General features: G+C 28.7%; 4 protein-coding genes across 15 annotated transcripts; all 4 read left to right on the top strand.

Annotated features, from left to right (window-relative positions):
• The first annotated feature begins 199 nt into the window (after nt 1-199).
• Set2 (SET domain containing 2) lies at nt 200-8,469 on the top strand. 3 transcript variants are annotated; one of them, XM_033329666.2, is made up of 13 exons: nt 200-413; nt 494-808; nt 1,607-3,222; nt 3,390-4,046; nt 4,105-4,224; nt 4,312-4,440; nt 4,511-4,712; nt 4,787-4,884; nt 4,983-5,148; nt 5,232-6,294; nt 6,547-7,331; nt 7,421-7,756; nt 7,865-8,468. In XM_033329666.2, exons 2-13 carry the CDS (start codon nt 806-808, stop codon nt 8,018-8,020), a joined length of 5,331 nt encoding a protein of 1,776 aa, XP_033185557.1. In that variant the 5' UTR covers nt 200-413; nt 494-805; the 3' UTR covers nt 8,021-8,468. The 3 variants fall into 3 exon arrangements, with proteins under 3 accessions (XP_033185557.1, XP_033185559.1, XP_033185558.1); XM_033329668.2 differs by lacking the exon at nt 494-808 and having other exon boundaries at nt 7,865-8,469; XM_033329667.2 differs by having other exon boundaries at nt 200-808.
• A 644-nt stretch (nt 8,470-9,113) lies between these two features.
• LOC117154579 (activating signal cointegrator 1 complex subunit 1) lies at nt 9,114-12,624 on the top strand. 5 transcript variants are annotated; one of them, XM_076625432.1, is made up of 8 exons: nt 9,114-9,726; nt 9,804-9,913; nt 10,015-10,309; nt 10,401-10,564; nt 10,673-10,803; nt 10,865-10,982; nt 11,375-11,605; nt 11,826-12,624. In XM_076625432.1, the coding sequence occupies exons 1-7, from the start codon at nt 9,509-9,511 to the stop codon at nt 11,428-11,430; spliced, it is 1,092 nt and encodes a 363-aa protein (XP_076481547.1). In that variant the 5' UTR covers nt 9,114-9,508; the 3' UTR covers nt 11,431-11,605; nt 11,826-12,624. The 5 variants fall into 5 exon arrangements, with proteins under 5 accessions (XP_076481547.1, XP_076481545.1, XP_076481546.1 ...); XM_076625430.1 differs by having other exon boundaries at nt 9,117-9,726; nt 9,991-10,309; XM_076625433.1 differs by having other exon boundaries at nt 9,118-9,726; nt 9,991-10,309; nt 11,320-11,605.
• Nucleotides 12,625-12,750: 126 nt separating this feature from the next.
• Nucleotides 12,751-15,739, top strand: LOC117154576 (uncharacterized). Of its 4 annotated transcripts, XM_033329674.2 has the most exons (5): nt 12,763-12,823; nt 13,248-13,285; nt 13,370-13,554; nt 13,639-13,820; nt 13,892-15,739. In XM_033329674.2, the coding sequence occupies exons 3-5, from the start codon at nt 13,381-13,383 to the stop codon at nt 15,105-15,107; spliced, it is 1,572 nt and encodes a 523-aa protein (XP_033185565.1). In that variant the 5' UTR covers nt 12,763-12,823; nt 13,248-13,285; nt 13,370-13,380; the 3' UTR covers nt 15,108-15,739. The 4 variants fall into 4 exon arrangements, with proteins under 4 accessions (XP_033185564.1, XP_076481540.1, XP_033185565.1 ...); XM_033329673.2 differs by lacking the exon at nt 13,248-13,285 and having other exon boundaries at nt 12,751-12,823; XM_076625425.1 differs by lacking the exon at nt 13,248-13,285 and having other exon boundaries at nt 12,760-12,823; nt 13,490-13,554.
• A 374-nt stretch (nt 15,740-16,113) lies between these two features.
• eIF4A (eukaryotic translation initiation factor 4A) lies at nt 16,114-21,407 on the top strand. 3 transcript variants are annotated; one of them, XR_004463798.2, is made up of 8 exons: nt 16,114-16,269; nt 17,235-17,352; nt 17,463-17,610; nt 17,685-17,794; nt 18,030-18,305; nt 18,431-18,882; nt 19,037-19,232; nt 20,398-21,407. XR_004463798.2 is itself a non-coding variant. In XM_033329676.2 (7 exons), the coding sequence occupies exons 1-7, from the start codon at nt 16,247-16,249 to the stop codon at nt 19,179-19,181; spliced, it is 1,272 nt and encodes a 423-aa protein (XP_033185567.1). In that variant the 5' UTR covers nt 16,114-16,246; the 3' UTR covers nt 19,182-20,163. The 3 variants fall into 3 exon arrangements, 1 of the variants encoding a protein (XP_033185567.1); XR_004463797.2 differs by having other exon boundaries at nt 19,037-19,273; XM_033329676.2 differs by lacking the exon at nt 20,398-21,407 and having other exon boundaries at nt 19,037-20,163.
• The last annotated feature ends 479 nt before the right edge of the window (nt 21,408-21,886 follow it).

The following is a 21,886-nucleotide window of genomic DNA, read 5'->3' as shown; positions in this document are numbered from 1 at the left end:
ATATATAACATATAATAAAATCTATGATAAGATTAATTGTCTATGAGAAGGTCATAGAAATAAATATATAATAAAATATCTTATATTCTAAAAATAGTAACTTTTTATGAATATATATATAATTATCATGTATGTTATAATTATCACCTATGCAGACAAGTGCATAGCGTGATATAATTGTTTTTTGTTTCATAACATATATCTAGGGGAATATAATTTCTTGAATAAGAATTCGTGAAGTTACTAAAGAGTAAAGCGTCAGCCTTGTATCTTGTACAGTCGGTATCACGGTCGTTGTCGGTATTGTTACAAACAAGCAATATTCAGTGGCGACTACGTACACGCTTGAGATATACACTTTATCATTCAAGTATCACATATCCTTTGCGCTTCTCAGTGATGAATCCATTCAGGTGATTAATGTTTGCCTAAACAAACCGTAAATCAGCTACGAAAATATTCGCTAGGACAAAAGTTATCGTTTCATTTATAGCAAAGGTGATGATTGTAAAGTGAAACAATCAACGAGGACAAGGAAAGATATCTATATTACCTCAAACTTCTATCAATGTGTGTAGTGCACAATTGTATATTATTGAACTTCCAAAACTTTTTTAACAACGTTCAAAATTGTTAACTCCATATTTATCAATCAGTATTTGCGATGATCTCTGATAAAATTGTCGCATTTATGCTTACAGAGAAAATCTAATAATTGTAAAAAAATGTGTATTATTAAAAAATGTCGATGAAATATTTTAAACAATGATTGTAATTCAGTTAAAAAAAGCAGTTTTAGGGACATATGGTAAGTAATTGATGATATATTCCGTTTAATTTTCGATATTACAAGAGCAGATGCATATCTTGATAAAAAACAATGTTTATCAAGCTTTAATAAGAACTATTTTTGTAATAGCCCTAAACGTGTAACACCTAAACGATAGTGGAGGTTTAAAATATCTATATAATGCAAATTATTGCAACAGAAAATAATGAATCGGTATTGGTTGTAAGTCAAGATTTTGATTTTCATGAAAGCTGTGAATAATCCATTTTGGAACAATGCATAAAAGAGGCATAGTACCTTTTCATTATAAGCTCAGTTGCTCAAAATTTCTAAACAATCATTGTGTTTTGCATGTATATTTATTTTTCCTTTTATTTCAATCAAATAAAGATATTAGAGGAAAAGGAGAAAACATGTAACCTTATTATCTTCTTGACCTATTATTTATTATAATAAACATAACTTGTATGAAATTAATTTTTGTATCATCATCTAGCTAATCTAAATTTTATTATATTTTGTTATTATTATATAAGAAAATTGAGTTTATCTAGAATAAAAGACTGCAGTAAAACAAATGGTGACATTTCTTCATACTGATATATTCACTTTTGATCTTAAGCTTTCCAAGTGATACAAAACTAATATTTTTGGTACAAGAAAAAATACAGTATAATTAATATAATTATATGATATTATTTTAGTAATATTTCATATTTAAACCATATAGTATATTGCAATATATTATTGGTTACATATATATATTCTTTTACTTTTTACGATTGTTTCAAATTTTCTTCCTCACATACGTTTCAGATTAGAACAATACATGGAATCAAAATGGCACGTAGACGTAAAAGTGAAATGAAATCATCCGTAAAAACATCACTTAAATATGTACCTGTTCGAAAATCTAGTAGACAAATAGCCAAAAAGCAATTAGAAGAAAAAAAGATTAATGGAGATGTTTTACAAATATCTTACTCAAACGACTCAGAAGATAGTAGAAGTACCACAGAATACCAAACCCAAGTACTTCCAAAAAAGAATCAAAATTCTTTAAGGAAGCATAACAAGCATAAGAACATTTCTAATAGTAATGTACTTGCAATTAATGAAGAGTGTTCATATTCCACAACATCCCAGTATAAAAAAGATGCTAGTGAAAGTGATAGTCAAGATGGAATAGACATCATAGTTGATCAATCTAATAAACTTAGTCCTGAAGATGTTCAACAAGTAGTTGTTGGTAATCCAAATAAAGAAATTGTAACTGAATCTGATTCTGCTGAAATCGAAATATGGCCAGAAGATGTAATAGAAGAAACTGTAATATGCGAAGAGATGGAAGTTAAAGAAGAACTTAAGGGTAGTGGTTGCAGCTTAAAACAAAATGACAATGTAGTTGTAAAAGAAGTACTAGTTGTAAACACTCCCTCTTTAGAAACAAAAAATTTTGTAGAATACACTGTGATACAAAATGAGAATGGCATGGAATCCATGTTAATAGAATCTGATTCAAGAAATACACCTACTAATGATTGTTACTGCAATATGCAAAGTGACGTGTGTAATTTACATAAAACAGGGAATTCCATGCCAGCCTTATGTATAGATGTGCCAATGACTTCTAATGACAGAAATAACAAATCAACTAATTTAGAAAAATCATATACTCATAGTAAGGATATAATTAATGATCAAGGAGACCCATATGCAAATAAAGATGCATATACAAAAAAGTTGCAAACTTTATCTAAAGATGATGTGTTCTGTAAGATAGATAACAAATTAGCAGATATGCAAATTAGTGAACCTTCAAAAGAAATACAAAAATTAGTTAATGATTTATCCAATACAGAAAACATAATGTCTCCATTACAAATTGCTGGAAACACAGAAAAGGTGATACCAATGAGTGTTGATGAAGAAAGCAGTTCCTCGATACTAGATAAAATGGAACAACTGCATCAATCAAATAACTCTGCTATATTGGTTGATATTGTAGAGAAAAGTATTACAGAGTTAAATAATGATTCTTGCAATGATAAGGTAGACTGTACAAATCAGCATTTATTAAAATCAAAAGTATTATCAGATAAAAAAAATGGAAATCAACGTAAAACAGTACATTTGCAACAAGTTAATGAGGAATTGTATGGTGATAGTGAAGTGGATAGCAAAATTGATGGGGAAGATACAAAACTATCTAGTAGCAGTGATAATAGTAATGATACACTATTATCTATGAGTAACTGTAAATTAACAGAATTTGATACAAAATGTAATAATAATTCAAATGATATTGATAAAAAGGTTGAGTTTAGAAGCAGAAGTGGTAGCACTGACACAACAGGTTCAGAAAGTGGATCAAATAGTTCTGGTGTAAGAAGGAGTAGTAGAATTAGGTCAATTGGTTTAATGAAACAAAGGTATGTATTTTAATATAATATAAATATGTAAATCATATAAAATATTTTTTTAAACAAATTAACTAAAACAAACAGACTTTCTAATTGTATTATTGAAAATAATATGTACACATGAGTTTAGGTGAATTTAAAACAAAAGGATGATTTGTTTTTATGCCATTTTATAGATCACGAGGACGTGGTTTAGTTATGAAACCTAATGTAGATATTGCAAAAACAAGCGTTCAACAGGAACGAGAAAAAGTAGCTAATAATGTTGTTTCAATTGCTCAAGAAATGAAAATGGATAATATATCTGAATCACAATTAGATAAAGAAACTAATATCAGTAAGACAGTAAATACATTTGAGTCTCTTACATTGCTAGCAACAACTTGTAATACTACAGGCTACGATTCAGATTCCTCTAAACCTGTTAAAGTAAAATCTCGTTGGCGAAGATCAAGTGAACTTGAAATGGGTGGATCAAATACAGGGACTGTATCTACATCAGCAATTGGATCTGTATTTGGAACTATAATTGCAAATATATCTGAATCTGGATCATGTTCAACTATTAAAACCACAAGTGGATCTTTAACAGATATTAATTCTTCAGATTCTCCATCTGGATCAGCAACAATTACAAATTTTCAATCTAATACAGAGACAGAACAAACAAAAGAGGTATCGACATCAGTTAACAATAATAATATTGTGCAAATTCCAAAAACTGTGGGTGCAAGAATTTTATTACCTATGGTTCCTGAAATAAAAGACAGAGAAATGGAAGAAAGGCTAAGTCAGTTTGAATATTTGCGTGAAAATTTATATTTGACAGAAAGGTATGTAAATAGAATACAGCCCATGAAATTATGATATGTATAATAATAATACTTTTAGATACACAAATAAGGAGACGAAGAGAATGGTATGCGATTGCTTTTTAACAGAGGAAGAAATTGAAAGAGGAGAACTAGGTTGTGGAGAAGACTGTCTAAATAGACTTCTTATGATAGAGTGGTACATATTATATATTCATACATTTAAATTAAATGTAAAACGTTAATAAAAAAATAAGCTTTATACAATATGTTATGTATTTTCTAGCGGCCCTCGATGTGTAGTAGGTGATCGTTGCACAAATAAAAGATTTCAAAACTGTGAATATGCAAAATGTGAAGTATTTAGAACAGAAAAAAAGGGATTTGGATTACGAGCTATGGTTGACTTGTTAGCGTAAGTAAGTTTTTTTACAACTATAATATAATAAAATTCTTTATTAATAAATGCTATTTTTAAACATCAGAGGAGAATTTATAATGGAATATGTAGGTGAAGTAGTTGATCCAAAAGATTTTCGACGTAGAGCAAAAGAATATTCAAAAGATAAAAATAAACATTATTATTTTATGGCATTAAAATCAGATCAAATCATAGATGCAACTCTGAAAGGAAATGTTTCTCGATTCATAAATCACAGTTGCGATCCAAATTCTGAAACTCAAAAAGTAAGTATAACTAGTAAAAATAAATTTTAAATTATATATATAGAGCTTTATCTTTATAATTGAAATTTGTACAGTGGACAGTGAATGGTGAATTGAGAATTGGCTTTTTTAATAAAAAATTTATAGCTGCTGGTGAAGAAATTACATTTGACTATCATTTTCAACGTTATGGGTATGTATGTTAATAGTATTTTAGTTGATTAGTATTTTGGTACGTTAATGATATGTAACAAAGTATGTCCCTTGTGCAAAATTTTATCGCACAATTAGCAAAGAGGCACAAAAATGTTTTTGTGAAGCACCCAATTGTCGTGGTTGGATTGGTGAAACGCCTGAGGAAGAAAAAGAAAAGATTGAAAAGAAAGAAAAACGTGAGAAAGATATGAAGAAAAAGAAAGGTGAAAAGAAACAAGCTGATTATATGGAAGATGAAGATGTGAGTAATATAAATATAATTTTTGTTTTTACTAATTTGAACTATTTAATAATTCATTTGATTTATTTTTAATATTATTTTAGTTGGAGGAAGAAATAGATAAACTATGCTCAGGTGGTTTGAAAAATAGAGCCCATACATTGACATTAAGTAGATTAATGGTACGTAGCAGGGAATTAGAACACAGAACACGGCTTTTACGTCTCATACAAAGCGGAGAACAGCCATGTCGAAGATTATTTTTGGATTATCATGGTTTACGTTTGATTTGGAGTTATGTTATGGATATTTCTACTAATGATTCTGATGAAGCACAACAGTTTCGACTAGAAGTTTTGAAAACCCTAAATACACTTCCAATCCCCAATAAAACAATGTTAATGGATAGTAAAATTTATAATGTGGTAGAAAAATGGTCAAGACGATTGTATTTTTCTTTGAGTGGAGATTCTCCTGAAGATGATCAAGGAAAATCAAAATCAAATAGTGATGAATTGCCAATTAATTATGACAGCAATGAAAAAAGAAACTCTTATTCATTGACTGATATAGAAAAACAAGAAAATAATATTGAAATTACTGACATAAAATCTGATAACACAGATCAAAATCTTATTCCTGAATTAGCTTTGAGTCTTTTAGCTGAGTGGTCAAATTTAAAAGAAGTTTTTCGTATACCGAAAAAGGAAAGAATTGAACAAATGAAAGAACATGAGAGAGAAGCAGATCGTGGATACAGAGAAGAATTAGAAAAAGATGAAAAAAGAGGAACGTCGTATGACAGGCATAGATCTGATAGATATGGGAGAAACGAAGTAGAGAAACGTGGGGATAGAAGACGAGGACGAGAATCTCCAGAATCTGAACATACTCGAACAAAAGATAAGAGAATAGAAGAAAGAAGTAGCTTAGTTCCAATTCCGCGAATGACGAAATACGAGCGCAGGCAATTATTTGCTTTAAAAGTAGCTAAAGAGGAAGAAGAACGACAGCGTCGTCAACAGCAAGAATCGTGGCAAGATCATGAAACTAGATGTTTGGCATTAGGTATAGATCCTCATACTACGGCTATGGTAGACCCACAAACAGGATATCCTGTTTTTTACAATCCATCAATTGGACAATGGCAACAATATCCTACACAAGGTTTTAATCCATATATATATATATATATTTTTATACATTTATGTTGCATAGTTCTTAAATGATGTAAGTCCAAAAATTTGACTTTATAATGAACAATTTCTATTGGCCTTGAAAGAAAGGATAATTTGTCATAACTTATACCTATGTATATTATATTTCCTAAAAGCCATTGAAATTGACTTACACCATTTAGAAACTAAGTCCATTTCTTCTTATATGATTATTTCATTCATATAAAATTTTATTATATAGATGGAGAAATAAATCAGCAATGTACTTCAGTGTATGTAGCTGGACCACAGGCAGTATCTAGCCATACTCAATCCGGAATGGTACCGCAAAGTTCACATGTCCTAGCACCATCAATTTCTTCTGAAATATCACCTGGCATGTCGAGTAACATACCTTCAGGTGTACCTCCAGTGGTCTACACGTTAAGTCAAACGCCTGTATATAATCAAAGCACAACAGCTTATTCTTTACTGTCTCATTGTCATCAACAATACCCTGAAAGCCAATTGCCACTCTCGAATAATTTAGTTTCTAGCGGAACATCGGTTCCGCTCCAAACCGAATCTCTTTACGAACATATTGAAAAGCAGTCAGACCAACAATTTTCTGCTACATTCAGACAATCGCAGCCTGAAGCACCTCCTATAGATTTACCACCCAAATGGAAGAGTGCAACTGATAGTAGAGGCAGAACATATTATTATCATGTAAAAGAACGAATATCGCAGTGGTTGCCTCCTCCGCCAGATCATATTGGAGTTCAACCAGATTCGTCATCGACTTCAGAATCTAGTGAAGAATCTAGTTCATCCAACGAAGAAGATGAAGAAATTGACGAAGACAATAACGAAGAATCAAGAAACGAAGAGTTAAGCTTAAATAACACTTTGATAGAAAAATCATTAAATGGTTCTAAGCATAATGTACCTAAAAAAAGTGCGGTTCATAATATAAGCGGATGTTCAGGTCTTTTTCCGGAAGGCAAGAAAAGAAGAGAGGGTTTAGTTCAAGAAAGAATTATTAGCGTACGTTATATTTCATGTTTTTCCTTTTTATTACAATTAATACGTATTTTTGTATTCATTCTTACATATTATGTTTGTATATTTTATAGCCACGTCGAGAAGAAGACCGTATGGATCACAAAACGCACAAAGGAATAAAGGAGAAATTACGACGTCAAAAAGAAAGAGCCAAGTTTAAAGAACACGTTGAGAAAATACGAAGACATCGCCGTAGTAACAAATCTAAATCGCATTCACGACATAGTTTAAATAAATTACAACTACCGTCGTCTGATTTATCCACAATGTCAGAGAGAAAGATTAAAGATACTTTTAGGATAAATATGGCGAATGTCATGGTACATTTTTTGAATCCGTATAGGAAAAACGATTGTAAACAAGGTAGAATAACAAATACGGAAGATTTTAAACATCTTGCTAGAAAGGTACGTTTGCAGAAGAAAATCTTTTTAAATAAATTTTTTTACGAATTATATTATTTTTTTTAAGCAGAAATGTTAAATTTAATTTTTTAATAATCTTTTCTGTTTTAGCTTACACATTTTGTACTTGCAAAAGAATTAAAACACTGTAAAAGTGTTGATGAATTACAATGTAATGAAAATGTTAAACACAAAGCTAAAGATTTTGTACGTAAGTATATGAGTAAATTTGGCGCAGTTTATCAGAAAAGCACTGATGAAGATTAATTATGTAACTTATGACATGAAATTGTTATTTATTATACGAATCCTTCACTTTGAACATTGTAATATATCTACTAAAAAAATATATCCAAGTAATGCCTGTATGTAGATATATATATCTGTAATTATCATTATTGTAATATAGATGAATTTGTACATGCTTCACAAACATTCTGGTAATTTAGCCATTAAGAAATTAGCAAATTTCTAATTTCGTACATTCAATGTATAAACTTTATATTTTCATTTGGTAGATAATAATATGTATGTTATATCTTTAAAAAGAAATGCATTTTATGTCCTGCTATAATGTACATCTTGCATAATTATATTAAGTATTGATTTTGCCTTTAATTATCAGTTTTAAAAAATGACATTAAATATTGTATTGTGAAATAATCAATATCAAAAGTCTTAAATATTGTACATAATTATAAATTGTAAAAGAATTTTTAACTGTTTCATAAAAGTAAGTTGCAATTATTATCTTCTTAATGTGTATAAAAAGCAAATGAAATTAAAAATAATAAATTTTGCATTTACAAACTTATTTTCTATCTATTTAAAACTTTATGTATTATAGTTTTTTAGACAAGAACAATATATGCAAGTTTCAAAGAAAAAAATGTTTGAATAAAAAAAATTATTTATTATTAATAGGCTACAACTTATTGAAGTTGTTTCTCAGAAGTATTGTTTTCAAATACACCAAAAAGTTAATTTATTTCTTATAAGAAAATATTTGTGTAGAGATTATTTTTTTGCTATCAAAAAATTATATTTGAAAATTGACGTAAAACGGTCTTACAATTTGTAATATACATATGAATATTGTATTATGTATATATGTACATATTATTACGGTGTAGATATTTATACATACCTACAAATTTTTTTACACCAATACGTAAATATTAAAAGTTGAATAAATCTCTAAAGTAGTATGTCACATATCTCGTACATAATCGTATGTACATAATCTCGTTAACAAAATACATTTATTATTTTATTATAAATAATTAAATTTTTAATTATTTAATCAAACGTTATTCTGAAATCAAGATCGATAACGCTTTTGGTCACTAGAGGCGCTAGTGAGTACTGTACATCAAGTACTGATATAACAATGTCTCAAGTACATATAATTTTATATTACGTATAAATTAAATAAAACTCGTAAATGATTTTATTCTATAAAACATAGCTTACATATCTTAGATTATGTCAATCACGTGTTTTATTAAAATTTAACATATTTCAATATGTCAAAAATGAACGCGCGATAGAAAAATTTGACGCACATTGACAACATAAAAATGCGATTCCGCTGTAGATTGAGAATTCGTCACGTCACATATATATAATATCTATGATATAGAACGACTTTTACGGTAAAAAACCTTACTTTTTACCTTGAGATAAGATATTATCATCAATAGAGAAGAAAGATATCTTTTACGGTTGACGTGAGAATAAAATATTTTTCGAACAATGGATATTCTGAAACCCGAATTAATTTGGGTAGATGGCCGATGTTATAGAGTATTAGAAAATATTGAACGGACAGATGCTCGCGACGTTCCTCCTTACTTCGAAGACAATAATTACCATTTGGATGACAAAGATTGTGAGGATGAATATTACGATACAGATATAGAAATTGTACCATATGGATCAACAAAATTTAAACATACATTTCGTGTACCAAAGTATATAAATTTTTTAAGATACGTTATGTAATAAATTCAACATGTAACAATGATTAATGATTGCCACAATATTTTAGAGCATTTTTTTCATATATTATTGGAGCTAAACATGCAGTACGTAAAAGATTAGAAAGTGAAACTGGAACGTTAATACAAATTCCAAAATTAGGCCAAGATGGAGATATTGGTAATTACACTTTAAATTTTTGATTAAAATATGAAACTTTATTTTCATAATACAATTATGTATCTGTATTTTAACAGTAATAATTGGTTCTGATCGCAAAGGAATAATAACTGCACGTCGGAGAATAAATTTATTAATGGAAGCAACTAGGAAGAAATTAGAATTTACACACTTTTTATCAATACCTTTAAATGAAGGTCATATAATAATGAAGTTTAATATGTTTAAAAATGAAGTCCTGACAAATTCAGGAAAGAAATCCAGAGGTGTGGATGAAACAATTTTCCAAACACCAAGTAAATTACATCTTACTATTGGTTTAATGACATTACTTGATGAAACAGAAAGAAATAAAGCTATAGAAGCTTTATATTATTGTAACGAGCATATTGTAAGGTAAAGAAAATAATATGATATAAAAAATATCTTCTGTTGTTACAAATTTGCTAAAGTTTATTTCATATCATGTTTTTATAACAAATTACAGACCTACCATTGAAAAATATGGACAAATTCCTATACACTTACAAGGAATTGATATAATGCAGGATGATCCTAGTGAAGCAAAAATTATATATGCAAAGCTAGTTAATAAAACTGAGGTTTTGCAAAAGATAGTAGATGAAATTGTAGACTATTATGTCAAGATAGGTAAGACAGCAAATAATACTTTTTAATAGTAGAATATGAGTGCATATGTTAAAGACATTAATAGCTTATACAACAAGAAGCATACTGATAGTAAAATACGTTGCTTAGGTTTAATAATCAAAAGTAAACGTCAGTCAAACAAACTGCATTTAACTCTTATGAATACAAAATTTCAAATAAATGAAGAAGAAAGAAATAGTAAAAACTTTATAACATTTGATGCAAGAGAAATATTGAAGGTAAATATATTTAATTATTTAAGTTGTAATATACTAGTTGCAACTAAGAAACATTTTTTAGGCTCATGAAAATACAACCTTTGGCGAAACCATATTAAAACAAATTCACATATCGCAACGTCATACAATTGGTAGTAATGGATACTATCTAGCAACTGCAAAAATTAATCTACTTGAAGGTTTATAAATGAATTGTATATGAATTTATATATCCAATTATTTTTTAAAATACCAAAATTATGAGATGGCAATTGGATATAAATAATTTGTATAGGAAATACTTGGTTTAAAGATAAGATATTTTCTAAAAGTATATTAGCATGTTTTTTAAAGTTATTATCCTGTTTTAAATGAAATTTTGTATATTTCTGTTATTATATAGCTTTTATTTTACTAAAGTATTTCATAAGGTAAATAATAACATTAAATATATCCATGATACTAGTACAAGCATTTATAATAAGTAATAATTGTAATTGATCATTAAAACTTGATGAGTTGTATTTATGTTTACAGATGAACCTGTGTAACAATTTGAAAATTCGATTTTCCTATATAATTCATTCTTTAGATGTATTTGCATACCAATGTAAATATTCTGGATTAAAATTCTACATAATTTCATAATGTAAATATCCTGGATTAAGTACCTACAAACTTTAATCTTTAAATGCAAAAAATGTTTTCAAAAGATTGGACAATATTTTTGGTGTTTTATATATGTCAAAATATGAAAAAAGGTCCTGTGTATTCAAGAAAATAAATTTTTCGAGTTACAAGCAAAAGAATAAATGAATTTATAGTAAGTGTGCAAGCTGTTTTCATAATTGTCTGTTTGCTAAAGTATGCCAGTAATAATTTCAAAACAACATATGAATAAAAATTATTGGTATTTTCTTTATGTAGTTAGATATTTTATTATATGTGTCAGTTTTGTTAATATTGCTGGACAATGGTAATTTATATTTCCTCGTTTATTTTATATGTATATATCGCTATGATAACTGTCTTATATGTTACAGTATAAAAAGTGATTATTAACATGTCCTGTATCACACAGGCCAATAATAATCCACAATAGCAATTAAACATAAAGCTTCCATTGGACTAAAAAAGATATATTTTAACTCATTTTTTAGTGAATATATACGAAAGAAGATCTAGGTACCATGAATTCAGGCTTTCATGTCAAGTATTTTAATGTAAGTCTTTAACTCTTTTTTTAATCTCTGTTTATTCTTATTTTCTTGCAGTTCTGCATAGAAGAAAGATTTATTAAATTAGAATATTTAATTAGAAAATAGTCCTTATACTGAATTCCTGACACTTTAATCTCTTTTTATCTACTTTACTTCAGTAATTTAATATTGTACATATTCGACTACTTAATGAATGCTCTACTTCTATTAACTGTCACAAGTTATGGCTCACGAGATACAAAATGAGTTCAATATGTGTACAAACAGCCAAATATAAATTCAATATTCACTTTCAAAATGAGATTGATATAAAATGTTTTACACAGATTCTTTGTCACAAAAAAACTATTATAATTAAAGTTAATATAATTCTTGTCTTCAAATAATTCACAAACAAAAATTTGTATTGTATGTAAATTGGTATATAGTATATATTTACTTTTTATTATATTGAGATTTTCTCAAGTAACTTTTTAAGAAATTATAAAATTATAAAAATATAACGCGTTTGCATTTTTTAAACCTTGAAGATCCAGAGCATTATTGTTCTCTGTACTTTTTAAACAAGGAGATCTTCATGTATGATATTTTTATATAAATTCAAAATAAAGTATTTTTTCAATATTGTAATTTTTCTTATTTCACCTAATGTTATTTTATCGCTTTAATATACTTTTTGCTTTTTTTATTTTTTTGTAACGTGATGAATATCACGATCAGATCGAAGACGCATGCGTAATGAGTACTAAAAGAGTGTCATACGTCAAAGTAGTAATAGACGAATCACCGTAAAAAGAACTCTAACCTCTTCCCTCTTGCATGTAATATTTAATACGAAATATTAACAAACACATATTTGTAAAGAAATTAATTTATAATTACTAATATTAATTCGATATAGAAATATTAAATATATCTGGTATAGAAATATTTTAAACATATAACAATATGTCACTAAATTTTTTTTAAGCTAAAAATTTCATTATTTGGAATTGGACATCACATAATTTTATCCTACGATATGTTTGTTAGATATTCAAATTATTTTTACAATTTTTAATATCGCTAATCACTAATTGGTATAATTATTATTAAAAATAAACAATTGATAATATCAATTTGCAATAATATTAATTATTTTAGTCCTAGTGTAACAAGTTATTGAAATTTTCATAACAATAATGGATCATCTACAATAAATTGAATAATTTGTTGCTTAATCATTTAATATTTTTAAATGTGCAGGATAAAATACACATGTACCATCTCTACCATGATACGATGTATATACATGTATTATGTTATATATGATATAATACATGCTAATTAGTAGTTAGATATTGACATTAAATTACCTGATTCTTCAGGTTTATGAAAAATGCATGGAATCAAGAGAATATTAGTTTTCTGTACATTAACAATCATTTTACCAATTCTACTTATTGCGACACCATTATATTTACGTCATAATTTCTATGCCGATGTAGCATATGCTGTAATGAATTCTGATATCTTGGAAATTACAGATGGTATTTCTACAATATTTTGCTCTGTAAATACACTTTAATTTTGATTATATATGTATATGAATTATATATAAAATCAAATATAAATTATTATTAATAATGATATATAGGCACATATTTTACGAATGAATAGAACATTTAATGCGTTCCAAATGTCACACAAACCAGAAATAACTTCATATAAAAAACATATACGTCTTAAAAAAAGTATGGTTTTACCAGATGATACATTGGAGTACTGGGGATTTTATCTCTTAGGAGGATCAAGCGTGGCACTTTCTGTGTGCTCAAGGTAATGCAATGTTAGAATATTATCATATTTTTTAGTTAATATATAATTGCATATAATAATTATTTGCATAGATTTGAAGGTGCTTCTATACTTGTTGTTAAGGGAGAACGAAATTTGCGAACATGTGGAATGTTAGAACATCACAATACACAAATTGTGGAGGGTATATTTTTACCAGAAGCAAAAAAACAAGTTAAAGTAACATTTAAATCAAATGCAGAACAAATTAATTCTAATAATACTATTATACAGAACAATTACAATAAAACATTAAATGACATTGAAGATATATTGTTATGGGATCATACATTGAACAATACTGATCAAAATATTGGGGCACACTATCCTTATTTAAACAGTTTTATGTCTAATATGGAAAATTATGAAGAAGAAGCAAAAGAATTATTACAGGATAAAAATATTCAACATATTAAAAGGTCTCTGAAAAAAGAAACTATACATACTACCAGAAGATTAAGGCATGCTAGGAAGAGGAAATATAAGATGCAAATGAAAGAAACAAGAAAAAATATTACATTGCAGGAAAGAAAAAAAGCACAAAAGAATCATAAAATCAATTCTTATTTTAAAAGAGATATATATAATAAATACAGTTTATTTCTAAAAAGATTACAAAGAAGCTTGAATTTAGAAGATAATGGAAAGGGTGATATTAATAACAAAATGAATGTGCAAGATAAAAAAAAATCAAAAAAAAGGATCAAAAGAAATCAAGGGGTTGTTAACCCAACACTTTTATTTGATCAAGGTATTCAACATGGTGGAAATGCAGGAAATGTAACAGATACTAATAAGGATTCTTCTGTATCCAGTTTTGAAAATGAGTTATTTAAATGTTATGGGGGATCAATTTTAATGGCTCAAGAATTTGCACCTTCTGAAAAATGCACTGATGTCACTTATTTACTGAACGGCAAACATATGCAAGCTGTGCACAATGTCATAGAAGATGGTTACTATTATTATATCTTTTATAGTGATAATGATATCGTATCGAATGATATATATGCATTATTTGATATTTATAAACCCATTTTTCATTATGAGAATATAACAAATTCTTGTATAAATCAAACAAAATGTTTCTTTCCAATTAATATGCTATCTTCTGATAGAGTAATTGTTGAAATACCAACTAAAGATGGTCTTGAATACGAAATAGATGATGTTAATCTGCTTTTATCAAGTTGTCATCCACGAATTGAAGTGTATATATTTTTTCCTGTTGCAGTATTATTCTTTATTCTTAGTTATACTTTCGTGTAATAATATTTACAATTTTGTTTATCAGCACAAATGTTGAATTTTGGTCGAATCGCGTATTATTATTAAGAGACATTATCCTATTGATAGAAATTCTTGAATGGGTGGAATACGAAAATATTTTCATCAGTATATGTGTTTAAAAATACATAAATATCTGTAAATATATATTTACATATTAATATATCCTGATTGTACATATATGTACATATATACAAATATATCTATACTTATATATGTAACTTATATATGTATATATATATTTTTTTATATAAAGAATTGTATAAAATATGTGCTATTATGTATGTTGTATGTAGTATGATGTTGCATGAGTAGCTTACATTCTATATTAAACATTCCATCCTAGCCACTAATATTTCTAAACATATAAAGCAAATGAGGTAGTGCGACGATTTGAATCAAAAGTCGCATGAAATAGTATTGAATGTATTATAAAGTATTTTCGCCTATAATTACGATAACTACGATCTTTATATTGTTAGATTTATTTTGTTAATTATTATATTCAAAAGTATATATTTCCATTATAAAATTTCAATACTTTTATTGGTGAATGCAGAAAATAAATTGTAATTTGTGTATCCATAATTTGATTAAAATACCTTGAATAACTACCTTTTGGCTTAGAATGACTTCCGGTTCATATCTCTTTACTTCTTCAATCTATTCATTAAATCTATTCTTTAAACCGAAATATATAGTATATAAACGTTATTTCAAATACGAAAATATACAAATATATCGCTATAGACTGTTTATTTAAAAAAGACTAAGAATATGAAATGCTATCAATGTATGTAATTACATTTGCCGCAAATACCCCACTAAGAGGTCGCAGAGAATTGTGGGCAATTGACGTACTTCCTTTATGCGCAATAGACATTTGGAAAATCGCGTACGATAAAAACCAAGGAATTGAATAAAAAGCTGTTATCCGCTTTTAAAAATTAATATCCCGAAACGTTCGAATTGTTTTGCGTAGAATTTTGCGTGTCGAATCACGAGAAAAGTCGATTGAAAATTTGAAGACCGCTCGCAGCGCCATTGTGCGGTGCTCATAAGAATATTCCTTGTGACGCAATAGGAACTCGTCCTTTCCGTCGACCTACCGTGAGTGGAACATGTCGCATACGTCTGAGCGAAGGTAAGTTCAGTTTTTTCATGCGTAATTGAGAAATATGCGTGCTTTCTTATATTTCACTAATTTCTTGTTTACGTTGTGCCTCTGTAAATCTGGCGCGACGCGCGGCTGGACGTCAACACTTCACGATATATCCTTAAAAAATAGTGCCGCAATCAGCGAATGCATGGGACACGAGACTGACAACATGGCGTGCATTCATTTTTGTCACATTGTTCGCAAAATTAACGTTAATCCCTCGTACTTCTTCATTTTTATAACCTCTATAATTGTTGTGATTAGAAGTCATAATGGGTATCCATACGGTGGGTCGCCAAACTCTCAGAAAAATATATTTGAGAAGCTTTATTAGAGGAACTGCATGCTCTCTACTCGTACTTGCAAACACGTTTTACTTTGCATTTAAAATTACGTAATAAAAAATAGATTTTCTTTGGTAAGACTAGTAAAAATGGTGCGAATCGAATAATGTTCAACAATGCTACATAAAATTATAGGCATTATGTCTCGTACAATCGAGACTCGTCTTGCTGGGGCATGCTTTCGCGTGAGTCACTGTCAACGCATCTATCAAGTCATCGATAAATTCATTATCATATCTGCAGGATGATCTAAAGGCATTGTTGATACATTTATAGGAAATCAGATACTTTTTAACGAGGAATTCCTACGTTATTGAGATAAAATACCTTTTAACATTCGTTGCGAAATTGAAATACTATGATGTCGGATTTTTACGGTTCAAGGTCGCTAAGATTCAACATTATTTATACATTTGATTTTGGAGTAAACATATAATGCAAATTACTGGAACAGTTTATTCATTCCTGGTACCACTGATTAGAATTAAAAAACTAAATGCTACAAATGAAACAAATTTTTTTTAGATATATTCTATTGCAAATTATACAGTTATATATTTAAAATAAAAATCAAATTTTTATTCTGATATATCATTTGTATTTCAGAAACGATGATCAATGGGCAGGAGATTCCAAAAATGGTCCTAGTGAAAGTGATCAACAGACATACGATGGCCCCCCTGGCATGGAGCCTGATGGGATCATCGAATCCAACTGGGATGTTGTAAGTTAACGATTACAATAGACCACTTATTCTTAAATTTTGAGTTTAATAGGATATCCTCTTAAAAGGATTGATTGTTATAATAATTTTGTGCTTTGTATATAAACTAGGTTGTTGACAACTTTGATGAAATGAACCTAAAAGAAGAATTACTACGTGGTATTTATGCTTATGGCTTTGAAAAACCATCTGCAATTCAACAACGTGCCATTCTGCCATGTATAAGAGGACACGATGTGATTGCACAAGCACAATCAGGTAACAAAATCAAAATATATGCTTTGATATAGAAATAACAGAATTTCGTTTCTAATTTGTGGAATGTTCAACAGGAACTGGCAAAACTGCTACATTTTCAATTTCTATTTTACAACAAATTGATACCAATATCAAGGAATGTCAAGCGTTGATTCTAGCCCCAACTCGTGAACTTGCTCAACAAGTAAGTACAATAAAACTCTAAATGTTAGCATATTACTAACTGAACAAAACACATTTTAAATAAATATGGCTGAAAAGATATTCCAAATTAAAGTAAAATTTGAAAATCGAAGATAATATAGTGTTGTGAACCAAAATAATAAGATATAAATCTAATAATCTATCTTATAAATCTAAAACAAACAGATTTTCTTATCTAAACTAAACTAAAAAAAATCTTTTTGTTCTTTTTTCAGATCCAGAAAGTTGTTATTGCTTTGGGAGATTTTATGCATGCAGAATGTCATGCATGCATTGGAGGTACCAATGTACGTGAAGATATGCGAAAATTAGAACAAGGTGTTCACATAGTAGTTGGTACACCTGGTAGAGTTTATGACATGATTAGTCGACGGGCATTACGGGCCAGTAGCATCAAACTGTTCGTATTAGATGAAGCTGATGAAATGCTCTCTCGTGGTTTCAAGGATCAGATTCATGATGTATTTAAATTATTACCTCAGGAAGTACAGGTATATAAAAATCCGATTGTATTTTTTATATTAGTGATAAAATTTACTCTTGAATAAATTATTTAACTATTTAAAAAAAATCATGAAAAATAATGAACCAATGTAGTAAAATTTTTGTTTTTCAGGTTATATTACTATCTGCTACTATGCCGACAGATGTATTAGATGTGTCTACATGCTTCATGCGAAATCCAATTCGTATTCTGGTTAAAAAGGAAGAACTTACACTAGAGGGTATTAAACAGTTCTTCATCTACGTTGAACGTGAAGAATGGAAGTTTGAGACTCTTTGTGACTTATATGATACATTAAGTATCACCCAGGCAGTTATCTTTTGTAACACGCGGCGTAAAGTAGATTGGTTAACGGAGAGTATGCGCACCCGCGACTTCACAGTCTCTGCTATGCATGGAGACATGGAACAAAAAGAGCGAGATCTCATTATGAGGCAGTTCAGAACTGGATCATCTCGTGTCCTTATAACAACTGATCTTCTAGCACGTGGTATTGATGTTCAACAGGTTTCTCTTGTCATCAATTATGATTTACCTTCCAATCGCGAAAATTACATTCACAGGTAAGTTATTATATATGTTTATATATATTATATTATTTTCCTATAAATGATTTTAAATTATCTTTCAAATTTCATTAATTTTAAAAATTATGTTTTTGAAAAAACATACAATTTATAAAAACTGAAAACGTTATGCACTGAAACTATATTACAGAATCGGTCGAGGTGGTCGTTTCGGTCGTAAGGGAGTGGCAATTAACTTGGTAACAGATGACGACAAACGAACATTGAAAGATATTGAACAATTCTATAATACTAGCATCGAAGAAATGCCAATGAATGTCGCAGATTTGATCTAAATCTGACTATTGGCTATAATTCATTATAATTAAAAAAAAAAAAAAATAAAAGTAAGTGACATACGGAGCTCTCAGCTGATCTCTCATGGTGTGTGAGTATATATAGAGTGAGTTGGTGAACTATAATCGCTTATGTAAACGCGATCTACCGAAATATTCCAAACGTTCTCATCTCAATTTCATTTTATAACAGTAGATTACAGAAATAGTTATTCGTTACGCTAGACAAAAATTAGTACTATTATATTATAATTATTACAATTATCACTACGGATACTACTATATTTCTATTCCTATCACTATTGCTCTTAACTATTATTACTGTTACTGGTATATACTCTTGCGCTACTCTCTTCTTGTTCAATATTTATTACTACTACTTCTCCCGCTGCTATTCCTACTATATAACTCTCTATTCTTAATATCTCTCGTATCCCTGTTATTATTACTATAAATACCGGGATTGCTGCAGTTTCTAATACGAATTAATAATATTACCGCATCGATAAAGGTACAATCATTGTGATTGCTACTAGCGTGAGGTGAAGAAAGGGAGAAACGAAACTGAGAAGTGAGGCAATTCAGCCAACTTCGGTTGTTCCTTTACCTCTCTGTTCTTTCAAGTCACAGAGATATCCTACATTTTGTGTAAATGCATCTACAATCTTATCTAACGTGCCCAAATTCTATTATGAGTTTCAAATCTTTTATTTTGAATCATTTTATTTCGTCTTCTTTCTTATACAACATTTCCAATTGGATGATTTATTCTATGTTCTGTTGTCCCTCTTCAACACTTTTACCACCGCGATTACAACGTGTTTGTCTAAGCAGAGGTTTAGTTGGGTATTGGAAGGGGTACTTTAATCACAAGCGTTGTCGAAGGAGATGTACATTCAGACTTTAGATGATATGAATTTTTTGTATGTCCCAAATCCTAAGTACATACCTTCATTAAGAAATAAAGTGTTTGACCTTTTAATTGTGGTTTTTGTTATTGCATTCACTATTATATACTCGAATACTTTAAAAAAAATTTTCGTTTTATAATGGAAAATCCAACTAAAAGGTATTTTTAAAACAAAAAAAGAAAGGAAACCGCGTGTAAATCATTACGGTTACAATAAATTTCATTACCAGATCATATCGAGAACAAGTTCTATGAAACTGTACGCATTATCGAAAAAGTTCTCACAGTTTTTATTTGTATTTGCAGGCAATTTTGAGCGGTCCAGAAATGAGGGAGATATTTTTGGAAATAAAGACCAAATTTCGTGATTCAATATAGAAGTTTTGTAAATCGATTACCTCTCTAATTTCCTGCCCTTTGCAGGTTATTATATAAACAATATAATATAAATGTCGAATTATTTATACATACATTTGCATTATTTATTTTTAATAATTATAGAAGTCAGATTTTTACACGATCATTTTATATCTTCTCAATAAAAAGGCATGTGAAAATACTTTTCATTCATTAGTTGTGTATTTGTGTGCTTTGTTGGGAATAAAATTTTAATGTTTCGTATATTGTGAGAACTTTTATAATAAATATATATATATATATATAAATATATATATATATTATATCTTCGTGAAGAAAGTGTGTTACGAATAAATATCCGATTATTCAAGCACAGTCTTATTTTGTAACGTCGACAATAGTTTTCGAAAGTTGGAGTAATTTCATGCAATTTTTCATTTCGACATTTAATATTATTAGAACAATTCAAGGTATCTTTTCTTCCGTATGTATAAGTATTTTGAAACTGCTCGAATTTCCGAAAACTGTTCATTATTCAATTCTGTAAATATTACAAATGATTTTTTCGAATGGTGGACTATTGTGAGTTCTATTGTATTTATACATTATAGAAAAACAATATGGTTAAATTGAACTCTTAAAATCAACACAATAAATGTGCATGTCGTTTACATACAGCCATCGCATCACTATTTTTACTTGTCTATATTTATTTTAAAATACTCATGTTTATTTTACATTAAGTGGATTATTAAGCATGTTAAGATCATAATAAGGGTTTGCGATGACCGTAGATCCTCATAACATAATAATCCAAGAGCCCTAAGATCCACCTTCATTTCAACGTAATTATTTACTTTATCCAAACGATATATAATAATGTGTATGTAACAACAAATAATCGATACGACTGTAATGTATTGGCACAAATTAATATTAAAATGAATCGAAAGCCCGAATTGTTCTCAAGCCTGTTGCTTTAATAATTTCAATATTAGAAATTTGCTTTTAGAAACTAAGCATTCAAAGTCTGATTTCTTTCAATTCCAAGTGACCCTTAAATATCGATGAGTAACTAACCAAACGATTATTGATTGCTAACTTATTAAATTATGGAAATGTCGCTGTATTTCTCAAGAGGAAGTGTACTAAGATATGGTATGTCCAATGATGTATTGAATTTCGATAATAATACGAAGTTTCTCCTTCAAACATATACAGTTGTTTAAAAAAGGAAGAGTTAATTATGAATTTTTAATCGGGTTTATATGTTTGCTATTTGTATTGAAAAAGTCGAAAAGGAGAAAGTTCGAGTAATATATTCTAATCTTCTCCGTTAAGAAATATTCTGATCTTGAACTAAAAATTCTTCAAATCAAAAATAGCAAATGATTCGGAAGTGTGTCGCTGCCACTATAGTGGAAAACGCTGGACGTGA

Source organism: Bombus vancouverensis, chromosome 16 (assembly GCF_051014615.1).
Source record: "Bombus vancouverensis nearcticus chromosome 16, iyBomVanc1_principal, whole genome shotgun sequence".
In the NCBI taxonomy this organism is placed as follows: domain Eukaryota; kingdom Metazoa; phylum Arthropoda; class Insecta; order Hymenoptera; family Apidae; genus Bombus; species Bombus vancouverensis.
The sequence above is the reverse complement of the archived record's forward strand: the minus strand, read 5'-3'. Positions and strand labels throughout refer to the sequence as shown.

What these genes read in the sequence shown, in the direction of transcription:
- LOC117154579 (XM_076625430.1), top strand. Translation starts at nt 9,509, where the DNA reads ATGGATATTCTGAAACCCGAATTAATTTGGGTAGATGGCCGATGTTAT. An exon ending in AGACTATTATGTCAAGATAG is followed by an intron (nt 10,565 to 10,672) that starts GTAAGACAGCAA and finishes TACGTTGCTTAG; the next exon opens with GTTTAATAATCAAAAGTAAA. An exon ending in ATGCAAGAGAAATATTGAAG is followed by an intron (nt 10,804 to 10,864) that starts GTAAATATATTT and finishes AACATTTTTTAG; the next exon opens with GCTCATGAAAATACAACCTT.
- eIF4A (XM_033329676.2), top strand. Translation starts at nt 16,247, where the DNA reads ATGTCGCATACGTCTGAGCGAAG. An exon ending in TCGCATACGTCTGAGCGAAG is followed by an intron (nt 16,270 to 17,234) that starts GTAAGTTCAGTT and finishes TTTGTATTTCAG; the next exon opens with AAACGATGATCAATGGGCAG. An exon ending in GATTGCACAAGCACAATCAG is followed by an intron (nt 17,611 to 17,684) that starts GTAACAAAATCA and finishes AATGTTCAACAG; the next exon opens with GAACTGGCAAAACTGCTACA.
- LOC117154576 (XM_033329673.2), top strand. Translation starts at nt 13,381, where the DNA reads ATGCATGGAATCAAGAGAATATTAGTTTTCTGTACATTAACAATCATT. An exon ending in TTTCTACAATATTTTGCTCT is followed by an intron (nt 13,555 to 13,638) that starts GTAAATACACTT and finishes AATGATATATAG; the next exon opens with GCACATATTTTACGAATGAA. An exon ending in GCACTTTCTGTGTGCTCAAG is followed by an intron (nt 13,821 to 13,891) that starts GTAATGCAATGT and finishes TTATTTGCATAG; the next exon opens with ATTTGAAGGTGCTTCTATAC.
- Set2 (XM_033329666.2), top strand. An exon ending in AATTTATATTTGACAGAAAG is followed by an intron (nt 4,047 to 4,104) that starts GTATGTAAATAG and finishes TAATACTTTTAG; the next exon opens with ATACACAAATAAGGAGACGA. An exon ending in GCAACAATATCCTACACAAG is followed by an intron (nt 6,295 to 6,546) that starts GTTTTAATCCAT and finishes TTTATTATATAG; the next exon opens with ATGGAGAAATAAATCAGCAA.